The sequence below is a fragment of the Conger conger genome, chromosome 5 (genome assembly GCF_963514075.1).
Source record: "Conger conger chromosome 5, fConCon1.1, whole genome shotgun sequence".
Taxonomy (NCBI): domain Eukaryota; kingdom Metazoa; phylum Chordata; class Actinopteri; order Anguilliformes; family Congridae; genus Conger; species Conger conger.
In genome coordinates this window covers 12,411,569-12,427,621 of record NC_083764.1, presented here as the reverse complement: position 1 = coordinate 12,427,621, position 16,053 = coordinate 12,411,569, and the positions used below count along the sequence as shown (strand labels likewise).

At 45.9% G+C, this 16,053-nt stretch overlaps 1 protein-coding gene across 1 annotated transcript in view; it reads right to left on the bottom strand.

The window, feature by feature from the left end:
- dcbld1 (discoidin, CUB and LCCL domain containing 1) overlaps positions 1–13,353 on the bottom strand; it is a 28,972-nt gene extending 15,619 nt beyond the window's left edge. The window contains exons 1-5 of the mRNA XM_061242421.1: positions 13,136–13,353; positions 8,774–8,992; positions 5,395–5,541; positions 4,275–4,326; positions 3,615–3,687 (exon numbers count right to left, since the gene is read on the bottom strand). Coding sequence (XP_061098405.1) covers positions 3,615–3,687; positions 4,275–4,326; positions 5,395–5,541; positions 8,774–8,992; positions 13,136–13,211 — 567 coding nt within the window. The 5' untranslated portion in view covers positions 13,212–13,353. The remainder of the gene's footprint in view (positions 1–3,614; positions 3,688–4,274; positions 4,327–5,394; positions 5,542–8,773; positions 8,993–13,135) is intronic.
- Positions 13,354–16,053: the final 2,700 nt, after the last annotated feature.

Genomic DNA, 16,053 nt, shown 5'->3' with positions numbered 1-16,053 from the left:
TGACCTTTTACAACAAGGAACATGCTATTCCGTTAGCGAGTTCATTCATACATGATGCATTTTAATTAAGGTGAAACTCCGTAGGTTGTGCAAATCCCGAGTCCTCTACATAATATGTAGGCAGATTAGACCGGTGGGTTTAAACCACAGAGCTTTTGAATGCATTAGTTTATCAAAGTGGTCACATTCAAACAAGGCTTATTGTTAGATACAGCGTGCTCCTGCAAACACACTTCCTTTTAGCACCAGGCTGTAAACAGTGCACCAGCACTCGAGTAGGCACATTAATCAAGGACAGCTTTGACCAACAGTTCAGTTTGACATTTCAGTTCAAAGTAATATTTTATATGGTTATCTAACTGAACAGTTTATATGGAGGATTTGTACACAAGACAAAGATTTACATAGAGCTGGCCTACAGATGATAAAAAAGTAACTGACACACTTCCCTATGCCATCTGTATGAACGGCACATGAAAAGGTACTTCTAAAGCATAACCACCCAGAAACGACATCCCCCTACACCCAGATAGGCATGTAAAATACAAAGACAATTTCACTGGTAGAGGGAGAATCAATGAAAAATAACCTGTGGCCTAATTCACATTGCTCCAGCCGCTAGCCTAAATCTGAAATCAAACATCAGAACACAGGTCAGAGTCTGCCTGCTCCTCCCATAGCTGATCACAGTCTAACCCCCTGCGGTCTCTCCGTAGCCTGGGGCGCTATTGGAAGTTGGCTAACCAGCAGAGCTCCACACCAGCCTGAGAGCCGTCCCCAGTCAGGGCTCTGGAAAAAAACCCTCCAGATACGAGCTCTTCGGTTTCCTTCCTGGAAGATTCCCGCAGACGCAGCAAAATCCACTGCGTAAAACCGACTTACAGAGTTTCCATTCCCCCGCCCCCTCCTGCGTTCCCTGCCCTGGCTCCCGGAGGCTGACCGCATCAAATTCGAAACTCTGGTGGTTGTCGTACTAGGCTGCTAAAGGAGCTACAACCCCATACGGTCAGGCCACGGTCCAGGCCAACACCCCAGGCCATGTTCCCCTCTCTACTGCCGCTGGGCACAAAGCTCTCCCCCCTCTGCAGTGACCTGGTCACCACTTCTCCCAACGGCCTCCCCAATGGTGGAACGACCTGCCAACCACAGCCAGAACAGCAGAGGCCCTCTCTAACGCCGTTGTGACCCGAAGACCCATCTGTTCAGGAAATACCTCTACACCCCCATCCCCAGCCCCATTCTAATGACCCTCTTCCACATCTTCCCTCTCTCTACCCTATATTCTCTTCCCCTAAAAACATAAATACATAAATATCTTCCCTTCCATATGTTAATTCTAGCGACAAAGGATGACCTATTGACAAGGTGCCACGGCCCAGCCGTTGCACTCTCCTTATCTGCCACTTGCAATGTTGGTGACTTATGGTACACATTCTGAGTCAACCTAGATAAGAGCACCAGCCGAATACTTAACATGTAAGTGCCTCGTGTCTGGTGTGGAGTCAAACCCAGTTGAATTAAGGAATTAAGGATTTTATTGGTCAGGAATATCACTCATCAGCGTTCACTCCTCCGCACTGCCGAACAGGAAAGGTCTACTCAGTCTCAGGAAATATGGTGACAGAACATAAGACAAAATACACCACCACTTAACTGCCATTGAAAAATTATTTCAACCAATGGCTCGGCTTCTGATGTTCAGCTTTCTTGTAGAAGACAGGCTTATACCAGAAATGGTATAAAACATGTTTCTTGGTGTACGGGCAACAAATAAGCTAAAAGGTAAAATAGTGAGCTTCATTGCCTAAGCTGTATGCCCACCATATCTAACGGACCTCAATATATATTTTCCCCAAAGTGTGTGCACTGGGTGTACAATATGCCGAATTAGAAAGTTGCCAGTCCATGGTCATTGGCTGAGCATGTGACCTGAGAGGCCCATTAAACCGCGGCCTTGGGCCAGTGGGACAGCCTGTGATGTAACCGAACGGGCAGCCCTGATCTGCTGCAGAAGTATGCACAGTTACATAAACAGCTTTCTGTCTGAGATCACTGTGAAAGAGCTGCAGAACAGGCAACTATGCCCCCAAAGGCCAGAACTACCCCCCCCCCCCCCAAACACACACACACACAGATAGACAGGCAGGCAGGCAGGCAGGCAACGGACAGGCAAGTGCACATGCACACACACACACAGGCACACAGGAAGACAGACACACACAGTAACACACACACACACACACACACACAGTCACAGACAGACACACACAGTAACACACAGTAACACACAGTAACACACACACACACAGAGTCACACACAGCAACAAACAGTAACACACACACACACACACACATAGTAACACACACACAAAGACAGACACACAGTAACACACACAGTAGTAACACACAGTAACACAGAGACAGTCGCACACAGCAACACACACACACACACACACACACACACACACACAAACACACAGTAACACACACACACTCACACACAGTAGTAACACACAGTAACACACAGTAACACACAGTAACACACAGTAACACACACACACACACACACAGTAACACACAGTAACACACAGTAACACACAGTAACACACACACACACACACACAGTAACACACAGTAACACACAGTAACACACAGTAACACACAGTAACACACACAGATTCACACACAGCAACAAACAGTAACACACACACACACACACACACACACACACACAAAGACAGACACACACAGTAACACACACAGTAGTAACACACAGTAACACAGAGACAGTCGCACACAGCAACACACACACACACACACACACAAACAGACAGAGACATAAACACACAGTAACACACACACTCACACACACTCACACACAGTAGTAACACACAGTAACACACAGTAACACACAGTAACACACACCCCTCCCCCGCTTCCTCAGGATAGTGCAGGCCTTGTGCAGGAACACAGCAAGCTCTTCCTCTTCTGATAAAAATCACGAGAGCAGCAAAACAGTTCCGCACCAAACAGACAACAGGCTGCGAGGGCACAATAAACCAGCGGAACCTTTGGCCCCTGCTTTTCTTAGCAAACAAGCCTCCCCCACCCCCGCCTCCCCCGCCACACCTGTGCTGAGGCGGCCTCCTCCCCCACCCACTTCTCCCCCCGCCACACCTGTGTTGAGGCGGTCCTCGCTCTAAGAGCTGAAGGAGCAGATGTTCATCCTGAAGGAAGACAGCAGAGGGCCACTGTAAACAAACAAGTGTGCACCCGGCGGGGAGGGGGGGTTAAACCTGCCAGGGCCCAGACCGGGGGACGCGTTTTCAGGCCTGCACACTTCACTTGGAAAAGCAGTTTCCCAAATTTGCGTCGGGGGGCGAACAGGGAGGGAGGACGCTCACCCTAAACTGTAGCAAGGTGCAGACCAACAAAGAGCCATCATAAAAGGAAAATGATTGTTGCACACTCTCTTAAGCTTGTAAATAATTGATTAAAAAACATAATTTAAACACACAGCGTCTTCTCAGGGAGTATATAGATGGGGGGGGGGGGGGGGGTCGACAGCTTGTGCCTCATAACAGAAGAAAGGAGAAAAACACGCTCTCACTCACGTGTCTGTAGCCCTGCGTAACGTCCCCAGATATGTCGCCCGCCACCGCTTTGCATCCTGCTGGACAGTACTTCCTGTAAAACAGACAACAATGCGGCACGCTCCATGACCGCATTCTCGCTCCATCCTGTCAAACAGCCGCGCTCCATATTAGTGCACCGGCGCTACATCTTTCCACGCTTCACACCCCCCTGATACCATCTGTATTAGCTTAGCGCAGCCGACAAGAGACAAAATTAGATCGGTTTATGGCTCGTGAATGTGGAAAACATAACAAATATGTGTGTGACTGACAGTGCGACTGTAAAATAACAATGTGTAAATGATTATCTGAACAGACATTACTTATGCAGGATATTGCTAAAAAATATGGTCACGTATGCTTAAAGGAAGCAATCGGATGAATGGCGGCACCTCTGTTCATCTCAGTCACTCTGCATGCACACTTCTGAGTCGTAAAGCCGTCTGTAATATTGCCACCCCAGACCCTCCATTACAGCCCTAATGCTGTCCCACATGTGCACAACCAGACGTCATGTCAGGACTGTCTTAATTCCAGACACCACACAGGCACACAAACACGCGCCCACACACCCACACATACACACCCACACACACACGACCCTATTTGAGCACGGTTTCGAACACGCAGAGGACTCACGTGTACTTCGGAGATGAGAAATGGCTGCCTTTGTCCAAGCAGGTGAGCAGATCTGGGAAGAGACAGAACAGGAGAAAATGTAGTGGCTCAATATGGGCTGGCTAGAAGAAGGGTAAGCAGGAATCCAACTGCAGAGCAGCCGCAAAACACACCAAAACAGGACAACACGGCTCCTTTCCTCCATAACAGAGATACACACATATATACCAACGTTCACACAAACCAACCAGGGAGCAACACAAGTCCTCGCTTTCATTAAACACACAGACACACACACACACACACACACACACACACACACACACACACACACACACCGACACACAGACAAGGACCTCCTGAGCTAACAAAAAAACATTCTCACAATGTCGCTGTCATGTAGCGACAATGTTATAACATTCATAAAACATTCCAGTAACATTGCGGGAACATTTTCTGTTAACTGGGGATCGTTTTGAGGCAGGGCGGCGAGGGACAGGCCATTAATTACCGGCAGTGCGCCACTCTGCCGTGCCACGTTTAAATGCGCTGGCTGTCAGAGGACCCACAATCCTTCAGGATTTACCCTGAGGAGACGGAGAGGGACATGCCCCAGCACACGGCCCCCTCAGACGCCGACCGCTAGCCGACAGAAGCGTCACGCGTAAACGGACGCAGAGTAATTATATTTCCGACATGGACACCTGCAATCCGGAACGGTTATTACATGTCAAAGAGCTCCATTAACCCGGCGTGACCCAGCTATGCAGACATTCCTCAGGAGCTTAAGGTGGAAGATCCATTAGATTTGCAAATAGCAGTTCCGAGCTATGAAATCTGTCTCATCAGCCTGAGGCCCTCCACACCTGCATGTTTGATATCTGCCATCTGGCGCAGAGCAGTATTCTCTTTTTTAAAAAAATGTTATATACTTAAAAATGTATTTATCGCTTTGAAGAGTGGGGTATTTGGAATGCTTTTGAAAAATTCCAAGTTTGTGTTGTAGGACTCGACCGTTTTCCAGTACCAGGAGTGAGTACATCCCTACATAAGCGATCTCACACCTTAATGGGTCAACGACCCTGAAAATGCACAGGTTTACGGACTAAAACCAGGCAAAATGGCGGCGGTTTGGCCTCACCCTTGTGCTCCCTGGTGGCGTAGGACAGGAGGAACCCTCGGCCGGAGATGTGAACGCCGCTGCGGAACTCCACGGTGATCTCGTTGGAGTCGACGAGCACGGGGTCCTTGGGCAGCGTCTTCAGGTTCCCACAGGACGGCCCATACACTGAGAAACCATCAAGTGTCCAGTCAGTCAAGAGTGCACGCAAGGCTGGAAAGACTCTTTGGAGTGACCACTGAAAGGCCCTCAAATAACATAACTATCCATCCATTACCAAACCTGCGTATTATCTCAGGGTACATGCACCATTTGTTGACACACTCATACCTAGGGGCAATTTAGTCTCGCCAATGAACTTAACCTGCATGTCTTTGGCCCTCGGACATATGCAAACTACATTCAACCGTTTAGTAATTTGGTCCCAAACACTTTTGTGTTGGCGTGCATTGCGATGCATCATAAAATCTTTCGCCACAACTGGGAGACTCCGCACAGAAATGCCTCCGACCGGGACTCGAACCCAGGACCTTCTTGCTTTGAGACGACGGTGCTGATGATGAGGATGCTTGCAGGTCTCTTTCCCAAGGTAAGACACCTCACCAGTCAATGCAGCACCTCCCAGCAGCACTGAGATACTGCCGACATCATCCCACAGGGTGTGGGAAACCCTTTCAGCGAGAAGGTCTATGATACAATGATGACGTGGCCCTGAGGTGAGATGTCTCAGCAGAGGTCAACACCACTGCCCTTAAAATGGTCATACGAGCCCCACTTCCGCCCTCGCAGAAAATATGTTTCCTGTTCTGTGGCAGAGGTTGGAGGTAGACTTTAGATAATTTGTATAGTGGACAAAAGAAGGCAGACGCCCACCAGGCCCAGGGGCCTTCTCAAAGAGAGCATTACCGTGGCAAGGCCTGTCTATAATGGAGCTCCTGTCTCAACAGCTACTCTCTTTCACCTGACGTGCCTGAAACACAATTGCCCGACTCATCTCCAGGACAGGCGGTGGTTCTTCCTGTGAAAAGCTGCCATTTCCGCCAATTAATCCAACTTCACAAAGACATGAGAAGGCTAGAAGTTGAGCTCAACATTGTGTACTCCGAACCCCTGCACGTTGACTCAACACGATCAACCTTCAACGGAGCGAAACTGTAACTGGAGAGAAACTCCAACAAAAAGAAAACACGTTTCATGTTCCTGCATGTTTTCAGGTGATCAGTTAATTCTCAGAATCAACAATCACACAGCACAATGTGCTATAGGACCGCGTTCATCCTAATATTTGTAAGATTAACTTAGATTTGGGATAATTCAACTATTTTCATTTTTCCGACAATTACAGTGGTAAACACATTGTCATGGTTTTCCAGTCAAACTGCTTTTGGCAAGCCACTGTTTACAGAAAGAGCAATACTCAGCAATGGCATTCATAGCATACCTATATTCACATTTGGGGTTTGATAAAGTACATTCAAATTAGGAAAATAAGTAATCACACATGCCGTTTGAGGCCCATCCCAAATTCTTCAGGGTCCAATATATACACCATGTTCAACCACTTAGTCTTGAGTAATTTGGTCCCAAACACTTCCTTTACGTTACTTGCATCACCTGACGATGCATCATAAAATCTTTCGCCACAGCTGTGTGTCATATGCTGGGAAAGTTTCTTTCCTCCGGTTTAGCGGCTAACGCGAGAGCTAGGCCCTCTGGGCTGGTTTTCGGATGCGATCCCATGGTCCCGAGCGGCAGTCATCCTTACTCACAGGAGCATGTCACAACCGAGAGAGCCGTGGGAGGCCACTCAAGCCCCCCATCCCGAAAAAAACTGAAGCTGTGGAGCGATGCCGTCGGACGGGGTGAGTCATTCCCGTGCGCTTCTCCCCTATTCCGTCCCCATCTCTCCAGACTACTCCTCAGGGCGGAAAAGGGGCTAACGCATGACAAGGCAAGCCAACCGTCTCAAGCTCGCCTGGTCTTCAGAAATGCTTCCTTAGATCTCACAACTCCATGCTTTTTCCAAGGACACACAGCAGGAAATGGAAAATATTCACTTTTATAAGGCAACCAAATTAGTCTCCTCTAAACAGGCCAAATCCACATACTACACATCTAAAGTAGCTAGCTTTGACTGAGCTTCTATTGAACTACTGAGCTATATGTGACATCTTTGTTCAACTACGTTCGACATAAAGCAGAAGTATTACAGAGGATTGTCCACACTTATACATAGATAAGCACATTTCTACCAATGCTTGCCCATTAACTTAGCACTGTGCACTAGTTTTCAGTTTGACAAATTTATCAAATTAATTGATTTGGGGCTAATTTTATGGCTGTCCTATACTATCGGTTTTATACCAAACAAATGTGTTCAATTGATTTGCCATTGTAGGACCTATAATGACAAATACATTGATCACATAATTGTTTTTTGGCAGGATGAGTCAGAAAACTGATACGCAGGGCTTCCAGTTAGGATCAAATTTGACCCATTTTGCATTGACACGTTACAAACAGCAGCCCACGCAGTGGTCCGTGGGAGCAGAACTGGCGACCGCTGCTCTAAACAGCAAACACAATGACTTCCTCACCACCTGCCCCCTTTCCTGAGTCCTCCTACAGGGAAAAACAGACACAAAAATAGACTCGCAGACATGTGGATCTCTCATTTGCCATAAATTCCCCTGGGAGCTGAAGCTGGGGGCTGCGGCTAACAAGGCCTTAAATCAGGGCCATGGGCGAAGGTGCGCGGCCAGCTTACCGCCAACTCCGCACAGTCTGACATTTCCAACTACATGTCTGACCAGGGCACAATCTTCCAGCGAACAACACAGGTCTGGCAGACACCTCCGCTTTTGGTGGAAGTACTTATAAATGAACATTTCAGATGGTCCATTAGCCATTATGAATCAATCAGCCTTTAATTTACAAAATGGCACTGTTTACAAAATGGTTGTCACACAGTGCTTCACAATGCATTTTCCAGAAAGAATTTTGAAAAAGATAAAATAAAATAAAAATAAACCCCAATTGAGCCAATTTAGAAAACTTTTTTTTTTTTTGTGAATTCAGAAAAAAAAAAAAAAAACAGGTAAAGTATTCCCTGACCCAGAATTACTCTGGTCAACAGTGACTCCAGCCCACCCCTCCTAAAGAGCCCTAATGGAGTCCGGCTTCCTCTGTGTGCTTGGCGGTCGACAATAAGGGGCATCCACTCAGGTCTATACTTAGAGAAGTACACAACTTTGCCCCACTGACCCTAGTGATTACGGAAATGTTACCGCGCACGATTCCCCTGGGACAAAGCCCCATCCGTGTTGAGGTCTTTGCCCGGCCTAAAGTCGCGAGACGGGGTCTGTACGGGAAACCCAGCCGAGGACCCTCTGCAACTCACCGGGATCGTTCCTGTAGGCCCCTTTGAGGATCCGGACATAGTCGGACTTGCACACCTTGGCCTCAATGTCGAGGTCGGCCAGCTTCAGAATGATGCCGTTGCCCTCCGGCACGCGTACCTTCACCTGGCACCAGGTGTTGTTGGGGTAGGTGCCGGGGTAGTTCTTCGAGGAGAGGACCCCGCTCTCCGGGCCCTGGATGGAGTGACCACAGCCGTCTCCTGCGAAAACAAGAGGCAGAAACTCAACTCTGACTTTACCATTTCACACAAAGACCTTACAGAGAACAAAGCAATGTGTACGGACATTAACATGTTATTAAGCTTACAGTTGATCAGACTAAGCAGGGGACAAAGCCCCCTGGGTTTGCAATGTGGGGTTTAGGGCCTTGCTCATGGGCCCAACAGCTGCGCGAATTTTATCGTGGCTACACTTGGGATTGAACCGCAAACCTTGCTGGTCCCAGTCATGTACCTTAACCAGTAGGCTATGCCATTTTTGCCTTTTTGGTGATACTAGCTTTTCAGGAAAGTACAAAAACCTACAGTAGCCTACAATACATTAGCCAAGTTTTAGTTACGTGGGTGTTCTGAATCAATGTTATTGCTCACAGAGCCATGAACCTTCAGTATGACACAGCATGTTTCAATCTACAGTTTTCATCTTAATTAACCAAACTATCCCAGCCAATGAAGCCAGCTACCAAACTGAACAAAGATGGCACCTTATACCATGAAATGTAACAGAAATGAGCAGCCCCGGATAATTACAAATTAGGGCAAGGAAACTAGTTTCAACAGGTCAACAGAGAATAATATGTACATTTGATTGCACCAGACAACGCGCAGTGGTAAACTAGCAGAAACAATGCTAAGCACATAATAGTGACTCAGGGAGAGGCAGCACTGGCTTCACAGAACTACAAGTCAAAACACATACTGTAACTCCACAGCAGCAGCGGTTCGGAAAATGACAGTTATAGAAACATCCGTGAGAGAAACTGAGCCTGAAATCCTGCTTTCTGTTAAGTAGGAGGAAAGACTGCAGGCTGGATACAACCTACGTTTGTCTTTAACTTTGATTTACAAACAAAAAAGTGTTAGCTTTTTCGAAGAAGTAAATAAGTAAATACTGTACTGTACTAAAAGAAGTAGCTGGCAATACTGGCAATCAGTCCATTTTACCTTCACCAACAGTTTGACAAGTAAATGCTGCTAGTGTTGAAGGTAAAAAATACCTGTAAAAATCCCTTTGCATCAGTTTTCATAAAAACACTAACATAAACACATGTTTTTGGTATAATAAAATGTATGTAAGTGTATGTACGTTGTTATTGTTATCATCGACAGTCAAAGTCAATGCTGCCTCTTGACTGAATCCGAGACAGTTGGCCACCTGAAACAGCACACCTCACTCAAGCTGTGGTTAAGCAGGCGTCTCGCAGGGCGTGGTGCCGACACCTGCGACTGCCCTTATGCGCCTGTCGAGGGGCCGCTTCCCAGCTGCGCCGCCTTTAACCGCCTAACGGAAATCTACTGCTTAAATGCGTAAAACGTCTTTCTGTTCACAAAAGCCAAGAAATCAATAGCGGGCTTTGTAGCGCTGTCGACCTTTCTTTTTTGGACTCAGTCGAAACGCACAAAGCGGAATTCTGCACACTCCTCGCCGGGGGAAAAGCAACGAAAATAAAAGCCTCGTCTCGACGCCACTTGCTGTTGCTGTTGCCGTGGCCGCACCCTCTGCACGTTAGCAGCCAGACAAGGGCGTCTATTGTGGTCCAAGTTGGCCAGAGTCCAAATGAGGTTGTGCGGGTGGCTGAAATAGGACTGGGGAAACATAAACAGGATGCCACTACCTGAGAGCAGGTGATAAGCCTGTGACATCATGTCAGGTCCCAGCTAAAAACTAGACCACAGCACTCGGCTGACCAACGCTGTACTTAGGCTATCTGCTGAGGAATTATGAAATGTAGCCTTGCATGACAACACTGAACTCAGTGTGTTTAAGGGCACAGAAATAGCAGTAATAGCACTGGGTGTGTTCCTTTCAATGATAATTTAGCGGTCCTCATTAACCTGCACAGAGAAGTGTTCTTGAATACATTCATCCAGAGAAAGTGTGAGGGCGGAGGCTGCCAAATTTTGCAAGGGCCATTTACCTGGTGAGGGCTCGGAAAGGCCTGTTTACATGGAGCTTCATAACAGTGATAACCTCCACCACACATCCAGGGACAAACAGCATTAAATATTAACAGCTTTTCTTCCAGAAAAAAATTCAGGTGCATTTCAATGCTGACACCATTTCCATTTTCAGACCTGTCGCCTGCATATACATCGGCAATGTGAAAGAAAAACAAAAACAAGTGTGGGACAAATATACCGACAGAAACAAAACCAAGGCATTCGACACTAATAACCTGACACTTCAAAACAGGCCTCTCAGTACAACGGATGTTTTCCATGCAACCTTTTTAGACTAAAACGGTATTATATTATTCAGCAGCCAACCAGAGCCCGGCCCTTGCGTCAGCGGTACCACAATTATCTACTGTCATACACTGACTCTGTCCTATGGGGATCTTACAGCCTGAGGGCCATCTTCAATGAAAACTCTCTCCAAACTGCATCTGTCCGTTTATTGCCCCAAGTAGGCATTAAAAATTCACATCTGACTCGGGGCATAGTTGTGCGTATACAAGCACTGTGATGGAAACTTGACATGTGCAAGATAACATCACAGAGGAAAAACACGCCAGCTCAGAACTTCAGTAGTGCCGAATCACCAACGCAATGTGCAATTATCTTAAGCGAACAGCACGCAAAACATTAAAAACGGTCAAACGGGACAGATCTGGCAGCCCTCCCCAGGCCGCTGGCTGGACGCAGTGGGACTGCAGCGCGAGTGCTTAGGCATGCGTGGAGCTCCTTCGCATTCCTCAGCGGTGAGGGGCTGACCGTCGCCTCCGGCGCACTGGAACAATGGCACAGGCTCGCAGGCACAATGGGGCGACCGCTGCTGCATTGTCATTCCCATGACACCCCGGCCTACCCAGCGGACCTCGGCGCAGGCAAGCGCTGAACATGAAATGAGATCTCTGCCGCCAACGCCGCTGTCAGTGTGATGAGTCCAGAGACAGGCCCGGGCAAACACACACCTTGCAGGTTTACCACGTTATATTTTTAAAAAGGGCATTTATTTTATTAACATTTAATTTAATTTAATCTGACAAAAACGATTCGCTGAATTATGTGACTTTCGAAAATTGTATCTTTTTTGGGGACAAAGGTAAGGACTAAACTCAGAAACTCAAATGGTCCTCCCATACCAACACCTGATAAGTCCATTGCAACACAAACCCTGCTCGGATAAGTCAACTGGCAAGCACATATGAACGCAACACACAAACAGGATGCAGCATAACAGTAATCCATGTTAAATAAGCAAGAGTCACACCAACATCAGAACTTGGTAACACGGCGGAGGTGGTTTCATGACGTATAGACCGAAACGGTGGTTAAAGACTATGATTTGTTCCATCATCAAAAAATATTTAAGGCATTACAACTATTTTGCCTCAACATTAGGAGAATATAACCAGAAATAAATTAAGCGTTTCCACCCTGTCATGGTTTAACATTTTAAAAAGACACAAATGAGCCTACCACAGATTTATTTGCCATTTTCTGCAACTGAGAATGGTTGGGACCACATACAGTTTTTGTTTTCGACCCCATTAACACGTAACCTACTGCTAGATGGTTCTAGCTTTCATTATTTGTCCCAATAACACAACACCCATCTTTATAAATCTTTTATTTATTAGTTCTGGCCATGGCAGAAGTTTGTAGGTGACAAAACTTATAAACTAATCTGAGGAAAATGAATTATTTCACCTCTCGCACCAAGAAAGCACTACATGGTTCGGTTTTTTGTCATTTCCATCGACAAAACTTCTTATTTCTACAAATCTCCAGAATTCGTAGAAATAAGAATTACGCAGCACATAGCCTAAATACGGAACACAACAACGCCAACACAGCCTTTTAGCGCGGACAAGTGATGTTTCAGCTCTGTATCATTTTAGCCGGCAGATCAGCCGAGAGAGATTCCGTTCCAATTTGTCGGAACAGTCGGCATAGCTACAATGTGTTAACCCTTTACCGTCACAAATATGCCAATAAAGCATTACATCCAGTGAAATATCTGGATGAACAGCTAACATTGTCCTAAGAACATACAGCATCGACTTCGTGTCATGCATGACTAATAAATAAAAGCCTTAAATGTGTTGTTTTCCAAAGTGCTCTTCAGGTTTAACCACCAAACGTGTGGGTCCACTAGCCGCTAGCTAGCGTTAAACTTACCCGGTTTCTCACCAAACAGCAAAGAAAGTGTGGAGTAAATGAAAAAGAATCCATAAAGCTTTTCGTTTCCAGACATCTCGGTTGTTATTCTCTGCGAAACAGCAACGAGATGAAGAGTACATTTGCAAATCTTCAGTAAAACATTTCCCTTTACGTGCGGATTTTCCCTCGCTGAGTTAGGGAGCTCGACGGACTGCAGTGGAGTCCTGCTTGCTCCTCCAAACACTGGTTCCTTGAATGAACTCTTCCGGATTTCTCCCACAGGCGGCACCCAGCGGTCACTCGACCTGTCTGACTACTTTTGCGGAGCACACGAAAATAGTCACCATAGTCGAAACAATCAGCAGAAATAGGCCTTGTATTCATCAATCACAGTATAAACTCAGTGAGCACTTTATTAGGTATATATTAGACTTATTTTTTAGACTTATTGGACAGCTGCTGTAGCCTATCCACGTAAGAGTGTTGATGCGTTGATTGTTCAGATATGCTCTTCTGCATACCACTGTTGTAATGTGTGGTTATTTGTGTTATTGTCACCTTCCTGTCCGCTTTGACCAGCCTGGCCCTTCTCCACTGACCTCTCTCATTAACAATGTGTTTTTGCCTGCAGAACTGCTGCTCACTGGATGTTTTTTGTTTGTTTTTCGCACCATTCTCTGCAAACTCTAGAGACTGTTGTGCATGAAAATCCCAGGTAATCAGCAGTTTCTGAGATACTCAAACCACCCTGTCTGGCACCGACAGTCATTCCACGGTCAAAGTCACTTAGATCACATTTCCCCATTCTGACATTTGGTCTGAAAACAGCTGAACCTCTTGACCATGTCTGCATGCTTTTATTCATTTAGTTGCTGCCACATTAAATATTAAATACATTAAATAGTTGGCCGATTAAATATTTGCATTAACAAGCTGGTCTACCTAATATGGTGCTCACTGAATGTATATCAATGCTTTTTCTGTTTGAACAAATTCTGGACGAGAGGACTGCCAGCATATTATGCAAATGTCAAAGACTATTTAGAAATTGCCATAGGTAACTGAGCCCCTAATTGATGGCCAACTAACAGTGGACCTCATTATTTTGCTTAATTTCCATGTGTAGTGGAACTATAGCTGATAGGTTATGTAACTCACATTGCTACTTTCTGTGTATAAAAAATGACATTTATATATCCAGTGTTATTTTTATTTCTTGAGCAACAAGTGTATTTTGCTGTCATCACAAATAATTTACCTATTAAATAGAAATGTGCATATTATAGGCTTTTGACAGAGCTGTTTACACATTACATTATTGGCATTTGGCAGATGCTCTTATCCAGAGTGACATACAGTTGATTAAACTAAGCAGGAGACAATCCTTCCCTGGAGCAATGCAGGGTTAAGGGCCTTGCTCAAGGGCCCAACGGCTGTGCAGATCTTATTGTGGCTACACCGGGATTAGAAACACCAACCTTGCGTGTCCCAGTCATTTACCTTAACCACTACGCTACAGGCCGCCCCACACATTTCACTAGTTATTTTACTCTGAAGGCTCAAAAGTCACTGAAGATGTCGTGTTAAAGTAAGGTAGCTGGCAATTGGACCCAAGATCTCATGGCTAGTACACCTCTGGCCGGTTTCACAGACAGACATTAGGCCTAGTCCTAGAGAGTCTGCATACAAAACTCATTTTTGTCCATGACTAGACCTAATCTGTGTCTGTGAATCCAATCCCATGTCTTTAGATTGGTTAAACAGTGTGTGCCTTTTGTACTTATATTAGTGCATCATTTGGCTTTTGAAGCAGAATTAGTCTTTTGCTGTCATGTTGGGGATGAAATACTTTTGATTTGAAAAAGTTATATCCTCTGAATTCCAATGGCTGACTGAAAGTATATTTATGGATTAAATGGGACTTTTTCATTTGTGGATAAAATGATTGAATAAAGATTGAAGTTCTGATTCAAGTTTGGTGTAGGGGTCGGCATGGATGGTGGGTCTCTCTGTGCGGAGTTTGCATGTTCTCCCCATGTTTGCGTGGGTTTCCTCCGGGTACTCCGGTTGCCTCCCACAGTCCAAAGACATGCAGTTTAGGCTGATTGGAGAGTCTAAATTGCCCATGGGTATGAGTGTGTGCGTGAATGGTGTGTGTGCCCTGCAATGGACTGGCGACGAGTGTATTCCTGCCTTTCGCCTAATGTATGCAACCCTGTTCAGGATAAGCGGGTTAAGATATTGGATGGATGGAGGTTCTGTGTAGTAGTATTTCCAATAGGAATATAACAAGTGTAAATGTTGAAGTGTTAATAGTGGTTGGTTTGCAGATATTTTCTGGTACAATACTGCCCTCCGCTGGGTTAAGAAATAATTGCAAAACATTGACGATAGAATGATGGAAGGTCCAATAGGTAATTTCCGACTCCTAACGGTCAAGAGAGGAATAGCAGCAACGAACAGCTTCAGACGACAGCACTTTATCCCTCCCTCTTCTCTGTGAAGGCGCTGACGTTGAAACGCCATTGGCTTTGGCAATTAGAACCAATGAGCTTGAATTATTGTACAGTTATACAATGTTTTGGTAGAGAGTGTCGGGCCGTCAACTGTATATTTTGAAACCCGAATTTAAGGACTATAAACACAGGCAGAGTCAGGTGAGTCAACATGTCGGTGAGCCTTTTCAATGATGGTAAAATGGTAAATGGTTGGCATTTATATAGCGCCCTTATCCAAAGCACTGTACAATTGATGCTTCTCATTCACCCATTCATACACACACTCACACACTGACGGCGATTGGCTGCCATGCAAGGTGCCGACCAGCTCGTCAGGAGCATTTGGGGGTTAGGTGTCTTGCTCAGGGACATTTCGACACAGCCCAGGCAGGGGATCGAACCGGCAACCCTCCGACTGCCAGACGACTGCTCTTACTG